The sequence below is a fragment of the Pundamilia nyererei genome, unplaced genomic scaffold (assembly GCF_000239375.1).
Source record: "Pundamilia nyererei isolate P.nyererei 1_Seehausen unplaced genomic scaffold, PunNye1.0 scaffold00056, whole genome shotgun sequence".
Lineage (NCBI taxonomy): Eukaryota > Metazoa > Chordata > Actinopteri > Cichliformes > Cichlidae > Pundamilia > Pundamilia nyererei.
The window spans coordinates 2,809,781-2,835,344 of NW_005187457.1; the positions used below are offsets into that span (position 1 = coordinate 2,809,781).

The following is a 25,564-nucleotide window of genomic DNA, read 5'->3' on the forward strand; positions in this document are numbered from 1 at the left end:
AGTGTTCTTAATAATCCCAATTTGTTTTGGCTTTCAATATTTGATTCGCATCTCTTTCTTCATATGAAACTTCTCCTCAGTTTCTGGGCTTCTCTTATCTTTAAGTTAGTCAAAGACGAGACCTGCTTTTATAAACCCAGTATTGTCTTTCAAATGCAAGAAACAAGAGATAAAAGGTCAGTGAGCTCAAGGCAAATACAACACAGCTTCTCTTCGCTTATGAAGGAAAATCAACAACGTAACTCTGTCAAGCACATCAATAGAAAACTGTACGGAACTGACTGGATGGAAATAAGCAAGACTTTATGTAGAAAAGCTTTTGGAATATAACTGCTGCTGGTAAAAACCTTTTACACTTGAAAATAGCATACTTGCAACATGGATTTTTCAATGTTTACAAAAGGGTTTCCCAAGCCTGAGGATGAAGAAGGAATCTAATCTGATACAGTAAAACTCAACTGACTGATTCTAGCAGAAATATGAAAAATCAGCACAACAACAACAGCAATATTTTACCAGTGTCGATGAGGTGTTAATGTGGAACAGCAATAATTTAATTTCAGTCTCCTGCTGGTCTTCGGTACATTCAGAATACACACTTTCTCCTCTTCGGAGCTCTGCAAACATCCACTGGAAAAAAATGCAATGAAATGAACGTTTTTTTTGTCCTTAAGTCAGCCTCGTTTGGATAAGAGAGAAAAGGTGCCTCAAGTTCAGGTACTGCATTTCACGTGAATCAGTCCCCAAGATGTTTCAGCTTGGCACGGGTACACAGCAGTGGTAGGTAAGATAAGCTCCTCATGTGTTGAATCATCAAAAGTCTTCCAGTCAAAATAGAGGAGGATGCTTTCATTCCACTGGGTAGATCCAGTCAAACATTCGTGTTCGAAGTGTCTGATCACTGAAAGGACGCTCCAGGGCGGTCAGAGTGTCTGCACCAGCACTGGGAATAGCAAGGACAGGTGCTCGGCGCCTCTGATCGGGAGTTTGTGTGTGGTGTAAAAGTGGATGAGCTCTGGGATGGTGTCAAAGGGCGGGCTGTTCTGTCCCAGCACGTACTTGCCATCTTTACACTGGGTGAACTTCATGTGCATGAAACCTTGACAGCTCCTGTGAGAGTAAAAGCAGAACCGTAGATTGAGGACGGACATAAAAAGGAGAAAGAGCGAAAAAAAGAAGAGGGATGACATTAAATGTAGGGCACATAAAACACCATTCAGGCTTCCACACATTTTGTCACGTAATGACGGTGAAAGTGACAGGCCAGATTTATGCTCACGCCTTTTTTTCTTTCGCTTTGAGGACACGATTCTAACCAACATTTAACACCACGTCACAAATTAGGAAGGAAGTGACATTATGATGGATGGATAAGCGGTGTTTTAACACATGGTAGAGAAACACAAAGTCAGAGGGAGAGCGAGAAAGATGAATGCTCCAGACTGTGAAAGTGGCTCCGCTCACAGGACCACACCTCCCCTTTAAAATCGGTGCAGCGCGACAGGACTTCCCCTTTAAGAGCCAGCCAGCCAGCCATGATGTATGTCTAATTATAGAAGCGGAGGGAAAGACAAGGGCTGAAACCGGTCACCATAATTATCATTGTTCAAGTAAACCAAATTAAATTTTGAAGAGCAGTGAAACCAAAAGCACTCACTGCAACTATAAACAGCCAAACAACCGGCAGTATGTAACGTCCCACTGGCTTCCTGAGCACCAGAGCCAGACGCTTCATCATGTCAGAGCTCAGAGTTGACAGCGTGTTTCCGTCCAGTCCTGTATGTTTGGGGATTCTTTGTACTAAATGGTAGATTACAACCTACCAGTTCTTGTGCATATTACATGTTGGTTTAAACCTAGCAGGCAAACCTACTTCAGTGCTGACTCACTTTGACACGGCTTCCTCCTGTCTCCATTAAAACATCCTTAATCAGTCACTGCTTCTATTGTTCACATTTCTGTGTAATCTTAGAATAGCGTAGGTGGGGTTCACATTTTCCAAGGACAGATAAGCGCAATGGCCGAAAATAAACCCACCCCAAAACATACAGATAATGCATTTTTTGATAAAATGTAGGTAGTACTGCTTGTTATTACACAAAGAATCTTTTCTGAAGGTTCTATTGTTGATATTAAATTTAAAAAAAAAAGCCTACCAATCAGCCAAAACACCCTGATAAAGATTAAACTGATACATCTTCATAGAAGGACAGTTTTCTCCCTTATTTCAATAGTTTAGTCTTATTTCAGTAGCTTAGTCTACCTTTTCTAGCTATGGTACTGGCACAAGATCAGCCAGTTTAGTTAAACCACTGAACTAGATGGTAAAACCCAAAGGATTGTGAAGATACACATACCTGAGTTGGGCTTTTACAGATTTTAAGGGTTCAAATTAGTATTAGGAGAAAAAAAAACCCCAGACTCTGGGGGTCACAACAACAAGTTATAAATCTCTGTAAAATCAAACATGCAGATTCATCCATTGTGGTAACCCTTTTGGGAAATAAGGTGGCATCTGAAAGCACTTTATCTTTTTATTTTAATCTTTAAAGTCAGTTCTTCTTAACAAAGCTTTTTTTTGTATTCATCAGGTTGCTTGTCTTTTTGGTGTCTTTTAGTGATGTATGTCAGTAGATCTCAGGATCATATTGCTTTAGCTGGACCCTGAAGGTTGACTTCAGTGAAGGCCAGCTTCTTTATGGTTCAAAGAGTTTCTGGTTATATGACTTCTCCTGCACATTTTCCAGCTGTTGAACCATTACCAGTACTGACCTTGTTGCTGGAGAAAAATGTGCGTGTGTGTGTCACATCCATCTTCTCATGTAAATGAGTAATGCATGAGCTTGTTTATATGTCAGCACAACACGGTGACACACTGTGCCTCCCTCTCCCCTCACGCTCCTCTTCCCTCTCTCCTCTCTCTGCCTAATTTCCTTCTTGTGTGTCCCACAGAAGGTAATTCATATTCATTAGTGATTATGTGGAGGATGATGTGTGCACTGAAGTGTGCTCTACCTGGCTGATTACCACTTAGAAGGCCCGCTGGGGCCGTGAAGGAAGGCCACAGAGAGAACCCAAGGTTGGTGTGAGGACAGACCGCTGATGGGAGAATGGTGGTGAGGCCAGGACAATGGATCATGCTAGTAATTACAAGGGAGAGATTTGACCAGATAAGCAGTATTGTGCCCTGCAAATGAGTATCGGGAGGAGAATCAGTGTGGCAGTGATCTTAAGTGGAGGTGATGGTAAAGGGAAGGGAGGGGGAGAGAAGGGGGAGAGACAGATGGAGCGGTGTGGGAGACTGCAATATAATATCAGTAGCTCAGGTGGTGACACACACATACTTTCCACACACTCCTCCTACCACACTTGGCAAGAAAAAAAGAGAAAGATGCAATTAAACTGTATAGCTGTTCATCTGAAAGGGTGCTCAGGTGTTATGCTGCCTGTTGTTGCGTGTGCATGCATGCGTGTGTTTCTTACCGAAGAGAGAGGGAGTAGTCCGAGCGGTTGGCCTGACTGTTCCTCACCAAGTAGCTACACTCTTTACACAGTGTAAGCAGCGACTCCGCTTCCGAACGTGACAGCGAGCCGTGGTACCATCTGAGCAAACGCATAAAGACATGACAAGGCATGAGGGGAAAAAAGCCAAAACCAATAAACAAAAAAAGGGTCAGTTTTACACCTTTGGGAACAGATGTTGACATGTGTTATAAACATATATTGTAAGATTGACCCCGGTACGTGCAGCAGCAGTCTTTGATACAATGTGGACCCGAGAGTAAAGTTTTTCCTTCTTTCTTCATTTTTTAAAAAATTATTACAAAAAATGTAATGATGACAAACTCAGAGCACCACGCATTTTACTTTCCTAGCTCTAAAATGTCAACAAGCCAGGATGCCTGCTAGCAGGTTGTGGGATCACACAAATTAAATCCATCCTCAGTGGGACACAGATATCTGAAGCAAAGTTCGCTGCAATTCATCCAACAGCTGAGCACTTAAAACTGCAAATGCCAAACCCATCAGTTCTTTCTCTTGGCTAGCATGAATGTCCAGACAGAATTTTATTGCAGTGCATCACTCACTGCTGAAAACCTTCAGTGTGAACATAAGCGTTGGACAGACTGATAGAGCAAAGTGCAAAGAATCTTTGGAGTGTCATTAAAGGGGGGGGGCTACAAAAAAAAGGATAATGCAATATCCATTTCTATAACGATGAGCTTTTATTAGGAGATGTCTGAGCAAGGGGTGCTGTATGTTACAGACTGACAGAGATGCTGTTTTCTCGCAGAGGAAACCACAAAGCTCAAAACAGCCTCTAAGAGATCATCAGGGAGTAATGGAGCGTAATAATCAACACCATCCTCATGTGAATGTGTACAAAGGTTCAGGCTTGTGAGAGCAACCCAGAGTGTTGCATGTGTGTTTGAATGTGTATCTGTGCTTAAGGGGTGTGTGTGCTTGGATTTCATTAGTAAAACGACCCTTAATGTGCGCAGAAACAGCACATAAATTACACCAATGATGTCTGAAATTAAGACTAAAGTAAATGTGTGTTTTTAATGTTCTGACTTAATTAGCTCTCGTTCTAACCTTACTCAGTCCAGCAAGGTCTGATGAGTGCTGCTTAGCCGAAACACATAATCGTTTCACTTTAATGTGCCCAAGCCCTTAATAGATCAAAGCAGTGCAATCAGACAAGCTTTGGCTTTTTTTTTTCTTTTTTTTTCGTGGGACCTACAATCCCCCAGTTTCAAAACCACTTTTATAGGGATGCCTTAGGTATGCGCATAGCAGCAAAGCATATATGTTTGTAGACTTTTCTTGTTAATTTACAACACATGAATCTGCGTTATGAAGCACCTGGTTTGATTCTACATCTGAACATCCAACTCTTCAATGTACTTGGAGTGATCTGTGTTTGAACACTGAATCATTCACTGCATTGCCCGTACAGTTTGATGCCTGTAGAAATGTCTTTATCCTGTGTTACAGTGAATGTAAATGAAGTGACAGCATCTAGGGCACTCAGTCATTTCCTGTCAGAAGTAACTGAACATCAGAGCATGCAGGCCTCTTAATCTGATTAAAACCTGACTAGTATGGCCCATACTGATAAACAGAAACTGATGATGCTGACTTTCTATGGGTTTCAAAAAAGACAGCATACATACACCTGCTTTTCCAGAGGCAGAGTAGGGTCCACTCTCTCCCCCACCATTGTGAGGCCTTCGTGGGGCATTCGAAACTTCATTCCCCCTCCCGCCAGCGGACTGGATCTGGGCCCCAGGGGACGCAACCGCTCTGTTGGCGATGAGGAGCGATCCCACTCTGTATTATCAAACTGCACTGTTGGCAGGCGGGGACAGAAAGAGTGAGTCATGTTATTTACACAGCAATATTATCAAAAGGGATTAAGCCTCTCAGCCAGACTAGGGTAAACATCAGACATCGGGCTACTGCAAAGCTGCGCATGCGTCATAGGCCTCTCATGGGTGGGTCACACTACAGGACAGCACGTCGGGGTCCAACAGTGACAAAACGATCAGCAGTATTATCACAATTACCACGATCGCTGGGTTTGTAAGATTAGGAGGGCAGCGGGATGCAGGAATTTAGCGTCTTCTCTGCTTCCTTCTCGCACATGTCTTTGTTTGCAGTAGACAATGCAGATTACTCGATGTTGACTGTACCAATACTACTTTGGAGCAAATTACAGAGACTGAAGTGTTATTTACCCCTTTTCTGCCTGAATTTTGTGAAATTGAACCTAGTGAACTTGTAATTAAACATTAAGTGCACCACAGCACTACTAAGTACCCTGACATGAACACAGCCGACATCCTCGTTTATGGGGAGCTTTTCATGCATGGTTGATGCACGAGGGGAATGCGGTAAGAAGGGAGTGCTTACATCCCCCAACACCACATCCAACAGTTACAACAGGCAGGGACAGACGCAGGTGCTGCAGATGCAGGCCGCTGGTGGCTCAGAGGCAGAGCAGATGCAGGACAACAGCTTGGGTCATATAGGTCAGGGCAACTGCATGTTTCAGTGCTTGGGTTGAAGAAGGAAAGTAGGCGAAGGGGGCTGTTGGTGTTCAGGGTGAGAGGTCACCTTGTTCTTTGGTGGGGTGCTCCTCCTCCAGCTGACCCACAGGGGCAGGCCAAGGCAACTCCGCCAACTCCCTCATTTCTAATAAAAGGCGGGAGCAGGGAGGAGGCAAGAGAAAAAGGAGTGAGAAAACAACAGATGGGTTTAAGCAAAGTTAAGCATGAAAAAACAGACAAGTGAGGAAAATGGTGATGATTAAGGAGTGAAAGTGAACTTGGGTGCAAGATTTTAGAGTGAAGAGAAGTGAGAAGTCGACGTGACAAAGAAAAAAAGAAAGAAAAGAAAGAGGAAGCTGAGAGTAGGAGAGAAGACGTGTCAAATGAGAGATATGTAGTGCCATTCAGCGCAGTTAACTAAACCTAGGCAGAAGGGGAGAAGTGATATACTGTACCTTCTCTCTCCTCTTTCTCCACACACGTGAACAAACATAACGTAGTGTTTCACAGCCAATATTTAAAGTCATTTATTGTGGAAGAGAAGACTAAAGAAAGCAAAGAAAATGAAACAGAGAGAGCAGGAGATGTCAGGCGTGGGTTATTTATCTCTATAAGTTCATCTTAAGAAACTGTCCCTTAGCATTAGATGTAATGAAAACAAGGATTTCATATGCAAGACAACCCACAGCGCAGCGTGACAGAGAAACTGTGACGCGTGGGGACGAAACATGCTCCATTTACCGTCGTACCTACAGCGAAAAAGCTACTGAAGGTGCACTCCGAGGCAGATCTGAAAATAGCTCATTACATACCATGGCAGGCGACCATCTAATGTAACAGTCATTACCGCAGCCTTACACACACAGACACACAAGGAGACACACGTACATTATGCATCTTTCCAGCTTCACACTGTGCATTCAGCTCCTGCTCACCGCAAAAACGGATTACAAAACAAATAAAAGGGAAAGAGGGGTGACATCTTAATGAGCCGACAAATCCAAAGACCCCCTAGGCCCACGACATCAAAGGCCATTTGAATGGGCGTTTGGAAAGAGACCCGGGCTGTACATACATGCCTCTCTCCCTCCCTGGTTAATTATTGAACAGGCAGACACACTCCGCCACTTTCTCTGGCTCTCGGTGAATTATTGATGCATGGCGCAGTACAATGGCCCCATCTGGAGCGGGCCGCACCTCCGCTCAAGCCAGGATTAAAGTGTGGCCTGGCACCCCTCAATGGGAGACACGCACGCAAACACAGGTCCACACGCACACATGCACACATTTAACCTGAAACCCCGAAAACGCTGCCACTGCAACACTCTGCTGCCTGTCAGCTCACCTCCACATCACATTTCACACCTCTAATTCTCAAGTAAAACTGAGAGGAATGTGTGGAAAGAGAGGAAGGTTTAACATCAGAAGCACACAAAAGCAAGTGAAGGGTAACAAGAAAAGAGAGAAAGAGAAATTGGAGACAGCTGAGACAATTTATTAGAGATCAAAAATGTGCTCAGCCATCTGAGTTAGAGATAACCTCAGCTAGTGGCGTGTTACAGGAGGAGAAAAGTCCATCAAGCTTCCTCATTTTTACTCCTATTGTTTGTCTGGTATTCTTGAATCTTAATTGCGCTCGCTCATCAAAAAACTGACTTAAAAATTAAATAATTCTTGAAAGACTGTGAAGTGGTTCAGCTGTTTATCCCGTCTCACATCATTTGTAGATTTTTGCTTTACTTAATAGAAAAACGACTCATCTTTAACTGAATCCGACTGAATATTTTTAACAACGCACTGGTTTCAAGGTGTTTTACTTAATTTATTTATTGATCGCACAACTTCTATTTAGACAGCTCATGTTACTGCACTAGCCTTGAGTATCACCAAGAAGAAGCCTGAGAGTACGAAACCTTCAAAAGCTGGCCAAATAATCGTAGTCAGACAAATATGAACTCCAGACAAGCAAGATGCTGGGAAATCTGCAAAAAGTTAGCACTGACTTACTAATATTGGGGGGGGCATTATTTATGTGGGGCGTGAAAAGTACTGGGGGAAAATAAAGCGACTGAATCAGCAGCAACAACAGTCTGAGAACCCTTACTGCTCCTTAAATATCAGGTTACATTCACGTATTAAATAATAACTGCCCAGAAAGTAACTGAAACTGTCAGACAGAAGACAGATTTTGTGACTGTGTAACTTGTGCTGTGACCTTTGCACACATGCTACAAAGACTACAACAGCCCATCTGTAACAGGGAGGGCTGCACCCGTATATCAAAGGTGGTATTTTGTGGTAGAGCATCAAACACTTCATGAGGACACGATATGAGACTCACTTAATTTATTGAAGGGCTGTAATACAAGAGCTCTGATGGACATCTTTTTTTTGTTTTTTGTTTAAAGAAACAAAAGAAAAAACAGGTTATCTTTGCGATCCAAATGCATTTCTCTTCTGGAAAAGACTGAGCAGAAGCATTACAGCACAAACCACAGAGCTCCTCCATTTAATAACAAAAGACTGAATCCCAAGCAAGCACACACACACAGACACACACACACTTATTCAAATTCACACACTCACAGCATGTCACTGATTTACTACCAGGGAACATCTGTTTTCCATTCACTCCTAATGGAACCTGTGGGTCTGTCATCCACAGAAAGTTCATCAATACAAAACAATGAGAATAATGGTTTACAGACAAATGCGCGCCCACATCAATAAACAAAGGCAATCTTTTTCATTTGTAAAGTAAATAATGTCTATGCAAAAAAAAAAAAAAAAAGAGTGTTTTTTCATTCATTTTTAACCCAGATAATGAAGCAGGTAACAGCCATTTGTGGCCTGCCAAGATCTCCTGTTGCCGAAAATACCTGCTGACAATTACCAGAAATGATCTGAGGGGGAGGGAAATGAGAGTAGGTTTGACTCTGCGTGTTGCACAGAGGACACATCTCCTCATGCGATGGATAAGTAACTTTTCAAGTGCACCAGCTGTTTTCTGTGTCCTCATAATTAAGGGAGAGCAGACAAAGACAATATAACAGCATCATTAGGTCCAGTAATGAAGACAGCTGTTTTTCCAAATACCTCTGGCATCACAGCGTGTCTCTACACACAAAGACCTTCTGCTGGACACAAAGACGCCAGTAAGATTTATAATTATCACCTTATACCAGAAAAATGTATATTCAAACAAGTTCCCTTTCTATAACAACTCCTTACCCATCGTTTCTTTCTTCATTTTACAGACCTACATTATATCCATGTCCCTCTGGATTTATAGTGCTCTCCGTCTTTTTTTTCTCCATGCTGAGCATTCCTCCTTCTTCATCACTACTCCTTCACCCGTTTCCCCCTTTAACTGGGACATTGTCTTTCTTTTCAGGCTACCTTGATCGTCTCTTTTCTTGCCCTACTCTACTTCTGTTATCTCTCGTACAGGCCAGTGAAGAAGAGACACAAAAGAAATGTCTTTTCATTAATGCCAGTCAAGGTTTAGGCTGAAGGAGGGAAAAGGGAAAGACGGAAGGCGGCCAGAGTCTATTGTGTGAGTAAATTGATGAAGAGACTGGTCAGATGCCCCCAGGGCCTGCTTAGAGATACAGAGAGCAGCATCAATCCAGAAATGGAAATCTCATTTGCTGTTTCCTTTTTCCCCTCACACACACACACACACAGGTTACTGTATAGACACACACACAAACAAACATGCAAACACACGCTCGCATGTTCAGGGTAGCCCTGGGAACCTTGCCTTGTCAGAGTACATGCATCAAGATAAAGCCTATACGCACACCGCATTTGTCATGGTGTCTTTGCAAGCTTTGCACAAAAAAGCATCTACTTTGGTAATCATGAACACTTTAAACCGCCCTTCAGCATCTGGCTTACGGTCCCATTTAGTTAAGAGAAGGATTTGAACTATTCATCTGTATATTTTCTTGGACAACCTGCAAAGCAATTGCCTGCAGATAAAAGGTCATACAGCTGTGATCAAAAGTTTTCATACACATTTACATTTGAAAAACGAGGACTGGATGCACAGGTTTGAGCTAATTCTTTTCCTAATCCACACATGTTCAAAAGTATACATACAGGCTCAAATATACACAAACACAATCACTTAAATCTGTTAACAAGTTATACTGGTTCTACAATGTTTACCTTGACAAGGCCATGGCTTATTAGCATCATTAATAACATCATCATTGACTACAACTGGTAGTTTCTCTTAAGCAGGATATGCTTGTGAGGGCTCATTGGATCGGCCAATGCTCAGAACAATGGGAAGGTTCAAGGAACTCAGTGAAGATCTAAGAAGGAAAATTTTAGGATGAGATTTCTAGGATCGGTCAGGATGTATAGCAACACACCAGAAACCACCAAGGTTCAACCCTGTGATGAACTGGAAAGTGTTGGAACACCCGCGGTCACTGTCCACACTGACCTCTGCTGCACATCACCATGGACTGAGAAAGTACTGACCAAGAAAAAGGCCCTGCCCTAAGACGGACACCCCCTAGCTTAACTTAAATTTGCAGCTACTCACATATTCAAGCCAAAAGCCTTCTGGAGGAAAGTTTTATGATTAAATGAGAAAAAAACAGAGCTATTTGTCTACAATAAGAAAATGTTTGCAGTAGTAAAGTAGAAGCTTTCAAACCTAAAAGCACTGTAATAACAATCATGCATGGTGGTGGTACCATCATGTTCTGGGGCTTGGACATAACTGTGTGTTCCAATAGTAAAATGATACCAAACAAACATTTTTTAATGAATAAAGTCGGCTAACAAAAACAATCCAGACAGACCTTCCCAAAGCCCCAACCTGAACCCTATTAAAAAATTGTGGATTATTTTTCAAAGCATGGTCCGTACCAGGAAACCAGCCAATTTAAATGAACTCTACCATTTCTGCCAAGAAGACTAGTTAAATATTCAGCTAGAATCACGCACACTGTTGTCTTTATCTTTAACCTCCTAGGACCCGGTGTCCAAATATGTGGGCATCACATTTGGGGTTGTCTAGACCAAAATACTAAATTTTGCTCTATAAGGGCCTGATGTCCACTTACGAGGACATTATGCTGCCAGAGTTCTATCAAAATTTAAAACGAATGTCCTCATATGTGGATCTCATTTTCTCAGAAACAAAAATCTGGTAAAAAAGAAAAAAATCTGGTAATTCTTTGTTTTTATATTTATCAGGTCCCAATCAGCCCAAATCGCAAAGACAAATTAAAAATGCATGTCATGAAAGAGTTCAGGCCTTAGGAGGATAAACAACGTCTCATCTCCCACTCCCACTGTTTTAATGTAACTAGTTTCTCAAACTTTACTCAGCATGTGGAGCTAGACATGTTTTCACTTTTTACTGAAGTTAGACAACATGTCCTATCAAGCCATTCTCCGCTAGCACAACCTACTATTTAAATGCATCAGTACTAAGAGCTAAATCCTAGCAGCACCATGCTAACATGCTTACAGAAATAATACTGCTAGAGTAATCCATCGCTGCACATAAAACACAAACCAAAGCATATCAAAATTCTGACCTGATGATGTATGAAAAGTTAACGAATCATCAAAACAGTTTGGGAAATGTGAAAGTATAAACCAAAATTCACAGCAATCACCTAGGTATCAAAACATTTGACTAAAAAAACAAAACTGCTAATTGCACAATGGAAATGGAAGAAGAGCCATCAAAAGTCAAACATAAAAGTCACCGGTATGAATCTGCTGCTCTGGTGAGTAATACCTTGCCACAATGCAGGGTTTTTAAACTATGGTGCATTTACCAGTGCTATACTTGCACAGGTTGCAAAATCCCTACTGCAACAGAAGTGGAAATTTCACCTTCTTTTTAGCCTGAAATAAGCTAATTTATGTATATTTAATGCACTGTATTTAAAAAGAAAAATGCACTATAGATTCATAACTATTTCACTTTAATGTATTTTTGTGCTGCAAGACTTATTCTGAAGCTAGACCCAAATAAGCCCTGAATTCACCACCACCTTGCTTTTAGGATGCAAAATATTCATAATGAGCAGCTTCTGTGTATGGGGAGGTGCAGTCCTTTGGTGGTGCCTAATGAGCAGCTGCACAGGAACAAGTGGAGGATAAGTGCTTTGCTCAATGGCACCATAATAGTAATCACTAGGGGTGGCAATGTTATTCATTCAGCTTCCCTTTTCCAGATTTCCAGCTGATTTGTGCCTCTCTCATCATGTGCCCACTCTTTCAGACTTCACACAGCCATCACTGGCATCACATGGCTCAAAGCTATTGTCGTGGACTATAAAATACAAAAACATGAAATACCTTATACGCCCACTCATCTGTTCATTAAGTGTGGCCATCGGAGAACTAATAAGACGGTGCCTTTCATTAGCTCACTAATAATGCTGAATGGCTGCAGGGCCAATCTCTCACTGCTGGACCGTCTATTAACTTCCAGGAATTAATGACTGCTGTAATTTGAGCTGGATGGTAGTAACTAGTGACAGCTTTCTAACGCTGCAATTAAAACCCGCTGGGCTGAGAGAGGCCCGTCATGTCCGACTCCTCGGGCACTGACAGGCTCAACCTCACAGCACTGGCTGATATGGACCTGGCAACCAACAGAAAATAAGTATAATGCTTTGGAGGCAAGCTTATTTCTGATAATATATGAAATACAGCTACAGCGTTCAATATTCATCCATGTGATTACATGTAACCACGGATAAGCTGTGAAAATCACAATCAGAGAAGCTTTCGCATGAATGCAGTGCAGACAGATCCACACACAATATGCAACAGCAATCCTCCCAACTCCCCCACAGCCACACACTCATCTGTGCCAACAGCACGCAACACCCTTGAATTAGGTGCATGGTGATAATCAGAGCTGGGAAACCTAGTAGAAACTATTTTGTGTGTGTGTGTGTGTGTGTGTGTGTGTGTATTTGTGCATGTGAGTGGGTGATGATGTAGGGATGCTGGCAGATAGCATCCCCCTCCCCGCTGCCCCCTTCAGCAGGTTATCTGAGTGAGTATGTCACATCCGCAGGGACGAAGGGCTGAGGGGACAGCCCTGTCACGGCTGCTGTGTATGTGTGAGCCTGCGTTAGTGGATGACTGATTGCACCCCGCTACAATGGCCCTGACTCTCCTTCCTCCACACCTCGCCATAGCTCCCGACCATTAATACCCCTCACCGCCCCTCCCCGCAGAGGCACTGGGACTCCAAAAAACATCCAGTGAGCTGCCACCAAACATACCATAACCTTGGATGTCCCTTTCTATTACGCTCCAGCTAGCATTCTCTCCGTTTTCATCTCTCTTTGGATCTTTCTTACTCTCTTACCTAGTTCTCGTGTCATTTTTTCCCCTTCTTTACATCCCTCTATTTCTCTGACCTCCCCATCTCTCCCCATCCTTGCAAGTGGGCCATGCCTAGCAACGCTGAGAGGGCCTGGGAATATGGATTAAAGTGAGAATGGAAAATACTGTTTGTGTGTTTACACTTCAGTGCTTTGGTGTGCTCAGACAGACAGCACGCCAGCTCAGAGTGCTGACTCCAAATGGAAAAAACAAGGGGTCAGACGACTCGAGCTGCACAAGCGTTTTCCTCCACTGCGTTCTCTAATGGTGCTGTAAGCGCTCCTCTGCAGGAGTGCACGGTGTATGTGGCAACAGGAAGAAAAGCTGAAGAGGAAGTAAATGACAGATAAAGCAGGAATAAATGCTAAGTAGGTGAAAGGTGATATTAGCTTTTAAATGAACTGCCATGCACCTCTTTGAAATCACTCTCAAATAGGTTACCGTGTCTTTTCATTGCTCCTCTGCGTAGCGCGATTTGGGCATGAACACAGTGTGCATGGATATGATTCTGAAAGTGTGTATGTGTCTGACAATGGTGTACTGACCATGACTCTCCTATTAGCACTAGATCAGTCACGCACATGTAGGCATGTAATTAACTGAGAAGAGGGGGATGGGGTGGTGGGCATACACACCAGGGAAAGAGAAGGGAGGAGAGTGGTATTGGAGGGGAGTGAGGACAAGGCAAGTTGATTTATTATCCCATCACCTTGACCTTGGTGACTTGGAGATGCAGCTCAATTAGACTGGCTTGGCCTGGCAATGCCTTGCACTGATCCACTCCTAAATCATCTATCAGTCCTACTGTGTTTCTCTTTACCCCTCGGTCTCTTTCATTCCCAGCTCATTCTTTCCCTCCAACTTGACTCCTTATATGGAACATAATGAGATGTGAGACATGAACTACACAGCTTTAACAAATAGGAAAAAATGACACGCTATGTCAATTTTTAAAGACATACTGTAGTTAATATGACAATGTTGATCTTTATCCGTCTCTTCTTGACAACTATTCCTTTTCCCCCATACGGACACAGAAGAAACCATTATTGGTTTTAATGATCACTTCATAGATTAAGTCCACGGTCAGCCACATGTGTGACAGCAAGAAATCAATATTCACCAGAAAGCATTTAAACATTAAAAGAGAGGCTTTTCGTCATTTGAAATGAGAGTGAAAGTCAGAGCCCTCGCTATTTCCAGGGAAAAAAGGGTTGGAGATGTAATGACTGGGTGGGGTTGAGGGGGTGTAATAACTATATTAAAGGTCAAGAGAGTTAGACGATTATTTCCCCATGTAGTATCAGCAGTAGGGGTTGTCTGTGTGCTCCTAGGAGTGCTCTGACCTTTAAAAACAGAACATTTTAATCCTGATTTTAACCATCTTGACATATTCTACAGAATTAAAAAAAAAAAAAAAAGCTAAAGCTAAAACTAAATTTGAAAAACTAAACATGCCTCATGGATCAGACTAACATCACACCATCTGGTTTCAAGAACTCTCGTCTGATAGGCATTCACAGGTTTACTCCGAGGTACTTTTAACAGAATAGAGAACTGCCAATATGTGGGCACTTTTCTTTGCAAATAACCTGTTATTATGTGAGACTGCATTGACTAAAGCAGTTTCACACATTCACTGCAACCCCAAACCTTTCTATATATTACCTGATGGAGTGCCGACGAGAATGCAAATGTTCAAATGCCCCCGTGTGAGAACAACACGTGTAATTGTCCAGTAAAATTATAGTGAGTGAGTGGGCATCGTGCGTCCTGCATGCTCTATCCAGGCAACACCCTCATTTAAATTAAACAGGACATTATCAGCAGTGAGCAGCGCCGCTGAAGTGAATCATGTCCTGTTTTGTGTGACATGTGAAAAAGGAAAACTTTCATCTGTTTCTCTTAACACTGACTGAAGGGAAATGGTGTGATTCACCGCTTCTTCATAAATTACTACCTAATTAGGCAGTATAACTATAAAACAAAGCGCAGTTCAGAGTCTCCATTGCTTACATTTTGTGGGAAATGCATTAAATAACCTATAATCTGGAAAATATTGACAAATGTTTAAAAAAGCACAACAGTTAGTTTTCTAACTACCTGCAAAAGCTTTAGAGATGTTGTCCTTTTTCCATTCCCAGGGTTGGTCATATTCATCAGCCGGTCTCTCGTCATCTTGCGGCAGCCTGCTGCTCTCCTTGCCCTCTTCTTGAGCTTCTCCATACACCAAACCCAGACACTGGCCTCGGATGTCTTCATAGGGGGTGTCATAGAGCTGCAGCCCTCCACGCGCCTGTCCTCCTCCTGGGTTACGCTGCAGCTCTGTCACGTCAGATCCAAAAGAACACAAGTTCATACATCACCACGAACATATACATGCAAAAATATGTCTGTTGCATCGCGTTTAACCAGTCTGAAAGAAAACAGATAACATTACAAAATATTATCTGACACAGATGACGTTCCCCTATGCTAATATTATTCCGAGCTAAAAAATTTAAACGAAGCCTGTTGAGCTCTGCCTCGACTAGAATTAGGGGAAAGAGACAAATTATGTTTGCACAGCTTGCTGTGAGCTCAGAATCTCATATGGGGGGGCTTAATGATGCCTTGGGGTAGATGCTGAGCAGCAACACAGTAGACAGCCCACCACCCCTCCTCTTGTCCAACCTGAATCCCAGCAGCAATCTAGCACAGCATCCGCAATTCCCTGTTAACATTTTCATTACCTTCTCTGCGGGTTTTCAACCAACAAATGCTACTTGGCACCTGCAACTGTTATGTGGAGTCAAACGTGGCCATGAGATAAAAGGCTTTAAGGTTATTGATGCAACCAAGAGGTGAAAATCAGATTTCCAAATGCATCAGTAAGAGCTTCTATGCTGCAGCAATACCAATCAGCAATGGCTTTTTATATGTAGACCTCAGAAATGTGCCCGCTTTAAAAAAACAAAGTAGTGGTAGTAGTGAAAATGAGAGGAAAAAATAGAAGAGCAGACATTTCTGTGCACACATCTGGTTGTTTTGTAAGGAAGAGTAGATGGAAAGGTTTGCTTTCGAAAGGCAGAGAAAAACTTTAACCTTCACACAGCAAGATACAGTTATTGGGCGGTCTTGTAATCACCATGGTGACCAAGTGGTGGGCCCCTCGGGAAAGACCCAGAGGTAATGGAGATGAGGGTGGAGGGCAAATCGTGAAAGAGAAGGAGCAAGGCAGAGAAGCAAGGGAAAGAGGAGGAGAGGATGTGGTGGAGCCGTAGGAAAAGGAAGGGGAAAGGGAAGCAATGAGGAAACAAGAGGAGGACGCGAGAGAAAGGCAAGGAAGGGCGGAGGGAGGATTGGGGTCTGTCAGTGTTTGATGTTAAGTCATTGAGACAGAAGCACAGCGGGGCTGTATGCTGCTCTACCTGCGCTGGGAACCCGTGGTGCCGTGGCAGCCTGGAGATGGAAAAGATGAAGGTCGGGAGATAAAAACCGACATGAAGGAAATAAAATGATAAATTCACAGAAAACACGATGGAGAAAAACACAAGCAGGGGGTGGGGTGGCGGGAGTAAGAAAACAGCAATTTGACAGAGTGACAGACACTGGAGATAGAAGGGAATGACGACAGGAAGTCTGCTGAGTGTTTAGGCATGCAGACGCGTTGGGAGACCAATCTTTTATCCCCACGAGCACAATTTAAGAATCACGACGGAGCTGCTTAAGAAGAGTAAGCATTAAAGATCTTTACTACTAAAAAGTACCGTTTTGTGTGAGATCATTAAAATTCTGATTGCGCACCTGATTTTGCTGCTTTGCTGTTCTTTAGCGGGAAACAGCAGATTTAGACAGACAGAGGGACAGACTCAATGCAAAGTCAGTGAAAGAAATTTGACAATGGCCTCCCAAATGCTGCGCCATCACCACTGCGCATCTAATCTCTCCAATAGCTCCATCCAGCTGAACCACAAAACAATTTCTCCAGCATTTCTTGGTTTAGGCGAAGGAAGGGATGCACCATGCACTTATCCATGATATTATGAATTTCACGTGACGACTAAAAGGGCAGCACAAGTGACGGCGGAGAAAGGACAGGGCACAAAATTCAGTAACGGACAGATTAGAGTGACAGCCAATGACTCCCCTCAGGGCCGGGGAGAGCCCTTGAGATGAAGTGAGATAGAGAAATGGAGAGAGAGGAGGGGGCAGGCTTTCACACTAAATGACTGGGACAGATGAGGGAGAGAGAGGGGCTAAAGGGGCAGACAGAGATGTTATAGAAGGAGAGACAAATGGAAAACGATAGATGTGAGCTAGACGATGTGGGAGAAAATAATCACAGAGGTGGGGAGGGGTTCAAGACTGTATCGTGGCTAGACTCTTTAAAGGGACTTTTTGTGAGGCTGAGAACTGACACAGCTGGCTGCTAAAATACTCTGGGATGGTCTGTTACAAAGCTCAAGGTGGTGAATACTCTGCTAATAAACGTAGCAATTAAATAATATATTATACGATATTTATACTGAACTACAGAGAAAAGGATTGTCATATCGGTCTTCTGGTTTTGTTCAGTAAAGGGAGAGCTGACAAATTACATATCGGTGATTTTGTTACTTGCATTTAATCACTTACATGTAAGAGCTGCGTATATTAAGAATGACAATTTTACTTTTATAGCAACTTTAAAACCAGTGTTTGCAAAGTGCAGCAATGTGAACGAGAAAGAGTAACAAACCTGAGAGAAAACTAAAAAAAGGGAAAGTTAAAGCAACATTATGTTATAGAAACAATCATGCAAGAATAAAAACTTCACAAGTCTATAAAAATGTGCTTCAGGAAGTAAAACGGCACTTATTCCACAAGCTTTATACTTTGGGCGCCTCCAAGCTGGAAGGCACAGTCTCGACTATGAATGACCCGAGGGCTGTGAAGCAGCTCGATGGAGGTAATGGTTTGGCTGTGTAGCTTGGGAACAGACCAAGAAATACTTTAAAAATGATCATAAAATCTTTCTAATCAGGATGTTTAGTAAGCCACAGATGAACCCAGCATCCCTGTACAACAGACAGTTACAGTGGTTCACTGGTTCAGTTATATTTGTATTTTTCATAGCAGGTTTCTGCGTTCTGGACGAGGTTTCTGGTCCCAAAGTGCAAAACAACAAAGCTTTATTCAAGCAGCCATCACTCACATGAACGAGTCATCCTACAGGCTGTCCTACATGACGCTGTGTAAATTTGGTATTATTATTTATTTCTTAGTATTCTGCATTATGGCTGTACTTGTACTCAAAATGTGCATGTGAAGATGGATGACGTACTACTGCAGACCAAATCTACCTCTGAGTACAAATAAAGTAACCTGAACCTAAAATGTACAAGGAGCGAATGAAGAGAAGATACCATTAAGGTGACGTAATGCCATCTGCTAAAATCAGTAACACATCCAGCTGTTGTATTCTGAAGCTGCAGGAAAGAGGGTGACATTTAGATGAAAAAGGCCAAGGATGAAAAAATAAATTAAAACCTGTGGCAAAACTGGGACTGGTTAGATTAGGGTGTTAAGGGCCCCCTGACCTGTTATGACCCTTTGGGCCTCATAGGGCTCCATATAGCCGTTGTTTTCACAGGGAACAGGTCGAAGATCTGGGTCTGGTCGGTGGTTCAGTCGAGCATCAAATGGGTCCGAATAATCTGTGTCTCCAGCCAACGGAGCGGACGGCACCACCTAAAGGACAAAACAAACTTCCTCATGAAAGAGAAGATTTACACAACTTTAACTTGACCCTCTGGAAAGAAAATGCTGACTCAGTATAATGAGTCACATTTTCAAAAGGAGCTAGAAGTCCAGCGACAGGCTATAATTAGTTGGACTTTTATCCATCATTTCTGGAGTTGCACATCAAACAAGCCAATCCTAGAAAACGAGTGTTTTTTGGATAATTGGGAATCACAGTCTCCATGTTAATGCCAAAAAAGTAAGGAGTGCTGCACAGAAAGATCCCCACTCAATGGCATGCTAAATAGGTGTTTGCTCACAAACAAATACACATGTACGGCATTACCGTGTATACTATATTTAGCAGCTAATCAAGGCAGTTAACTCTTGAATCCCTTGAAGGAAACATACTGCATCTTTCTTGTCACATTAAATGAATAAACAACACAGTGAGAAATCATCCTATCTTAGCACGACCCAGTTTTTGGCTGAAGGCAGAGAAGAGGAGATTAAAGAGGGAAATGTCCAGTTGGTGGCATTTGTTCTTTCTTACAAGCACAGGAGGAAAACAGTTGTAATCTGGCACGGTGACAGCTACATAGGAAAGCATATGGTCGCACATGCATCTACAAACCCATGCGCACGCACAATGTTCTTTGTCTGTCACTCTCTGACAAAGGAAATCACTGTAGCGAGACTTGCTGGCCAATTTCAAGATAAACACATACACGCCCTGGTAAAATTACATCCTAATCCCATGTTGATTCTGTAACAGGTTATCTATCAATGCACAGGAATCTGCAATGTTAATTAGAGTGCGGATGTTCCCACAGACCATGGGAAATTAATGAGAACAGAAGAAGAGTGGGGCAGAGAGGGGAGCTATTGACTTCAGTTAAGACTGCTACTTCAACCCACTTCAGGACATTTGCACTTGTAGCATTTTCCATGAGTGGAGTCATAGATTTAACTGCAGTGATGAAAAGCCGGAAATATTCCATAACTTATTCAACATATGTTGCCGAGTTGATGTGTACACCATACTGCTGTAAGATTTTTATTTTTTTCTTCAGTCGTTCTGTTAACATCTGCCTTTTTTTGTAATTCTCAGTAGCTTTTCTACAGCACAATATGCAGCGCACGCAGCCAAGAGAGCAATACAGTCCTGATGACCCAAACAGCGCCAAAGAATAAATTTCAGCTCCCTTTGGCCCTTGACATATCACCATACAGTATATGGTTCCTAACATCTGCTCATGTGGAGGTCTCTCTCAGCTTGCAAAACCAAACCACATCTATTATTTAAAGGACATAAACTCAGGGGACTGTGACCCTCTCTGATTCAATGGTCCGCTCAAGCCATCAATAATTCTTTCTTCAATCTAAGGTAGTAAGATTATGTGTTGCATAGGACATATCATGATTTATGTAAACAACGCATATTTCAGACACAAATGAAAGTCACTTGCTTATGGAGCCTGATCAATAAAACTGTCACAATGATGAAAATGGGATGAGAGAAATGGGAGAGTTTCTTTCCTTCGCTAGCCTTCCGGTCATCCCTCTAGTTCTCAAGAGATAGGCCACATAAAAAGCTTGTCATCGCCTACATTTTTCCTTATATAGGTACAAAGAGAAACTCACGGGCTCTTGCTGATCCTCTAAAGAGATGGTGCTAAGTAGGATCTTGGTGCGTCCCAGTTCCTGTGAGTCCACTTTGATCAGTCTGTGTTTAGGAGACTTCACGTCCACACTGGATGACTTCATGGGAGACCCATAGACGGGTGTTGCAGGTTCAGAAGTTCCAGACTCCCCCCTGGATCTATTTTCTGAGTCCTCATAGGGATCTTCAAAATCGAGGTCTCTCTGGAGCCGATAGGCTTTGAGGATCTCGCTCTCTGTGTAGTCTGGTGTTGGAGGCTGTGGAGGCACCTTCTTGCCAAAGCTCAGATAGTCTTTTAACCACTTGGCCATTGCCACTCAGCTTCCAAATATGCCAGTGTGTGGTGAAGGGAGAGCAGGAGGCTGGAGGAGATAGACATGGACAGATAAAGGGTTATTGCTTTACCTTTTTTTCTTGTAAGGCTTTGTGAGCTATGTGCTGGATTTGCTTTGTGAGATTTTGTGCTTTTCTAAATGTGACAGGTCAATGATTAAAAATTAAATCTTTCAATTATAAAAAAAAAAAAAACCCGCGACGATAATAATCCACAGGTCCTGCTTCACTAACAACATTTGTGTAGGATTATCTCCCCCTGATCACAGAGCCACGATTTCGGTGCTTTTACATGCATTCGTGTGACATTAAACTACACCGACAGCTGGGCTTTACGCACTCCTTTTGTTTTACGCAGGGAGCAATAACGTCTGGCATCTGGACTTTGCCCAAGGCTGCAATTACATTTCACACCCCAGCAATAAAAGGCGACTCTAACGCGGTGATACAAAAGTAAAAGCAAAGTGTGGAAGAGAATATTAGAAATAAACGAGGAGTTAAATAAATATAAGTTGTTTTAAATTCTAACGATTTCGCTTTTTGGAATTTGTGGAACACAAATTAATAAGTTCAGTTTTGACCCAGTCTTATTTCAGAAAGCCGAAGATACGCGGATTTCCCTAAACTTCCCCTCAAAAGCAATGACCAAAACACTGAATTTAAACGCCAGAGCGAGCGCTGCGCTCCGAAAGCACATTCACTCACCCAGCCAATTCAGTCCTTCAGCCACTTTGGATGCTTAATTCCGCGTTTTTCCATCTCGATGACAACAAAACGACACCGACAAGTGTCAAAACCTTCTACTTCCACTTTTTATTCCACAAAAGCACAAGAAAAAAACCCCAAAACAAACAGTATCCTTTCTAACACAAGAGCCCTGAAATCCAGCAGAGTTCCTCCAACGACTGGCGGAAAATGCGCGAGTGAGGAGAACGACTACAGCTCCGAGAGAAACTCAACCGAGCGATTAAAGGGGAGGTGCTTCATTCCCTGTGGAATATCATCCTACTCACTTTCGCAGTCAGCCGACCGTTCATTCATTGAAATATCTGCACATCGCACATGCTTCAACAATAGCTGCATCCTCTTAAAGCGGTGCACGAGGAGCACAAATCAAAAACTGAATCTAGGAGCTGAAATAAAGAAATAAAAAAAAACCCACCTCGCACGAATGTCATCCAAACTTGTGCATTATTTATTCGCATGACATCATTGGACAATTTTAATGTTTCAGCGTCAGTCTAGGTAAGTTAAATGATTTTGCCTTTAACAACTTGGAACTTCAAACGCACTAATAGTACTGAAAATGTCATCTGCTTCCCACGCAGTTGACAACATGATCAGGGTTGTAGGGACCAAACAAAAGAAAGCCCTACCACACAAACAAGATGCCAAAAGGCATCAAGTCCCATCCACTCTGAGGAAAAACTTAAGGATGTTTGTGTTTCATCTTCTCTTTTCAATCCTTACTGACCTCTCTGAATGTGTTTCATCCTCTCACAAACGTCACATCATCCACTGCACAGGCAGGAAAATTGGATTGTGTGCAACAGCGGTTAAGGACCATCTAAGTCTGTTAAAAGACCGTAAATGCCTCTTTCTTTATGAGCTCACTTTCTCCCAGGGGTGAGAGAGAAAGGATGAGGTCAGCAAGCTAGAATCCACCCCCACCACACTATCAGCACAGCCATCAACATTATCCCATCTAGCTTTTTACATCTCCGCCATTGTGCCTACTGAGTCTGTCTCCACCAGTGTTTACCAAGTACTGGCTCCATACCTAAAGAGGGTCAAGAGATCAAAAACATGGCTCCAGGTGTTTCTGAAAAAAATCTGAGTGCACTTTATTAGTGTGAATGCAAATCTTTGTGGGCCCTGCAGCCCAATTTAAATCAATTATAGCAGTGAAGCAGTAAATGTGAGGAAGGGATTCAATTTCACTAGCCACTAAATGCCTGCCATTATTCTTATTGGGGAAAAGAAAGTTTCCAGAGTTGAAGACAAAGTCTCATTGTGAGGTTTAAGTAGTCTGAGAATCAGTCGTTATCATATGGGCATTGTGCTAAAGATTTTATCTTATGGGAATTAGATCCATATATTTATTAACAAAAATATGCCATCCCCACAAAATCATGTTATCAAATTACCTACAATCTTTTCTCCCAGATGACAACGGGAAAAAAGCCATCTTTTGCTTGTCATTATTTCCTGGAGCTTTACTAGCTCCCGATATCTCTTCCCCTGCCCTTTCTTTTCCACCTTTGAATTTTTATCTCCTGTCATATCTTTCACTGTAGCTGTAATATCTCTTCTCTTCCCCCTCCCCTTAGTCACACCTTCCCCTTTTTTCATCTGCACAATCCCTTCAATCCAACACCTCCTCTAACCCCCCAGCGAGTACCATATTGAGGACACATCTAATTTTTTATTTCCATCCCGACCAGGGTGAAAGCCAGAACTCAAAGACAGAGACTAAGCAGTAGATGGAACAATCAGAGATGAACAGACATGCAAGCTGTCAGAGTGAGCAAGAGGAGGACACATGGAGAGCACAGAGGGGAGAAAAACTGAAATGGAAAATTTGGATCTCTCACCGACATGAAATCAGAGACAGTCAGACTGACAGGCACACAATCAGACAGGTAAATAGTGACTGCAGTTTTTTCCATGCAAAATAACCGCAGTTACATAACAGAAAAAGAAGCTCTGTATTTTTCTTTTCATAGAATTAATAAGGCTGCCTCATTATAACGGGCTAAATATAGAGGTGACATTTCCTCTGAACTCCAAGCTTCACTCAGATTTTGGCTTCAATGTGCTATCATTTATGAAATTTGACAAACACAAACATGCTACAGGTTTCACACATACACAGTGATGCACACATATATCAAAGCCTTGAGTTTAATCTTAATGTCAGCAGCGTTTGCCTTGACAAAAGGAGGTAGTGAGGGGGGTGCAAAGCAGACCTGTAGAAGCAGCGGATTTCCATAGCTTCATCTGCCTTGCATCGACTGCCCTCATTTGGTGGTTGGTGTGCATTGCATTCCATGTGCTCTAAGCATGAGCACACCAATGTCCCACTTTAACCACAGTTAACTTACTTGTCATGCAGTTATGACAAAGAACAGGGCAACTGCAAACAAAAATAAACCGCAGAGGCAGTAAAGCGAATCAGCCTAGTAAAACACACACTCGTCTTTACGTGGCACCTGTAATGCAGTAACATTAAGGTAAATTCTATTTTCCTTCACCTCACTCTTTCTTATTGCATAAAGGTGTTTGCTTCCGGGGTCGGGCCCTCCAGTGTTGCCATTGGTGAGCTTTACTTTCCGTGATTGGCTAAAATTTTCTAAACTGTGGAACTTTCCCACCGCTACCACTACCCGCGTTGAACTGTGAGGCAAGGAGACTCCCGCAGCAGAAAACAGCGACAAAACAACAAATTATATATGACGTAATACCTCGACAATGTCACCATCACCCTATGAAACGTCTGTGCTCGTCACTGCTTCTCTACGCTTCTTGAAACCACAACTTTTAGAACAAGTCTGCCTTTGGCTGGCTGTGCTGCACGCGACAGAACAAAGTTGCCATCCATCATCTCCAATCAAACGCTGATCCGGCGTTTCCTGCAGTGCTGATTGGTTAATTTACGATTAGGGCGGGCGCATTCTTGCTGTCCGCCAGGCAGCAGTGACTTCAGTATTTTGCCGCGAGGAGGTCGTGGGACAGATGAAACCCTCACCTGGAGCTAGACGGTCGTCCACGGGTAGGCTGCACGTTTCTCCAGCTGTGTAATTGTGTGTCTGCATGAACTGCGTTAGTGTTGATGCTAGCCTGGTGGTGCATTCCCTATGTACTCCCCAAATTTTTGTACTTACCCTGTGGCTGGTCCACTGTTGAGAGCTGAGTAATGGGTAAATGAATCAAACCCTCCTTAAGACCCACTGAGAATTACACTAGCATTTTAACTTTAGTTCTTTTTTATTCTTACCTTGCAGTGCACCTGTTTAGACAAAGGCTGTCCAACCGTTATGAAAAGCCTGAAAGCAAAATTTAAAAAGATTGAGGTAAGAGCCATCTGTTGTGTGGCATCTTGAGTTTTACAGGTGGGTATATTTTAAAGGAGCACACCTGTCTGATATGCTGCTTCAAGTTATTTGGTTTTTAAATGAATGTTAAGGTGTTGAACTGGACTGTGTTATGTAGTCATTTATACAGTCCCAGGTTGCTTTCTGTGTGTATGTGTAATGGGGGGCAGTGGGATTTGGTGTCACTGAGCAGCAGGAAGGCAGGACTGTCTCCAGACTGCAGCTGTAACCAGAGATCTCAGGTAGCCCTCAATTATTCACATGTACCTGCACACACACACATGCACACACAAATAGCTCCTATTATCCTGCTGTCATCCCTTTTCACATGAAAGCTG

The 25,564-nt window shown here is 42.7% G+C and overlaps 1 protein-coding gene across 5 annotated transcripts; it reads right to left on the reverse strand.

Moving 5' to 3' along the window:
- Window positions 1–286: 286 nt before the first annotated feature.
- Window positions 287–24,792, reverse strand: shdb (Src homology 2 domain containing transforming protein D, b). Of its 5 annotated transcripts, none has more exons than XM_005734095.2 (8): window positions 24,597–24,792; window positions 20,781–21,161; window positions 18,995–19,145; window positions 15,537–15,758; window positions 6,121–6,198; window positions 5,178–5,352; window positions 3,484–3,603; window positions 287–1,110 (listed from the first exon to the last, which is right to left on the reverse strand). In XM_005734095.2, the coding sequence occupies exons 2-8, from the start codon at window positions 21,108–21,110 to the stop codon at window positions 924–926; spliced, it is 1,263 nt and encodes a 420-aa protein (XP_005734152.1). In that variant the 5' UTR covers window positions 21,111–21,161; window positions 24,597–24,792; the 3' UTR covers window positions 287–923. The 5 variants fall into 5 exon arrangements, with proteins under 5 accessions (XP_005734152.1, XP_005734154.1, XP_005734155.1 ...); XM_005734097.2 differs by lacking the exon at window positions 24,597–24,792 and adding an exon at window positions 24,387–24,575; XM_005734098.1 differs by lacking the exon at window positions 24,597–24,792 and adding an exon at window positions 22,607–22,662.
- Between the last annotated feature and the right edge of the window lie 772 nt (window positions 24,793–25,564).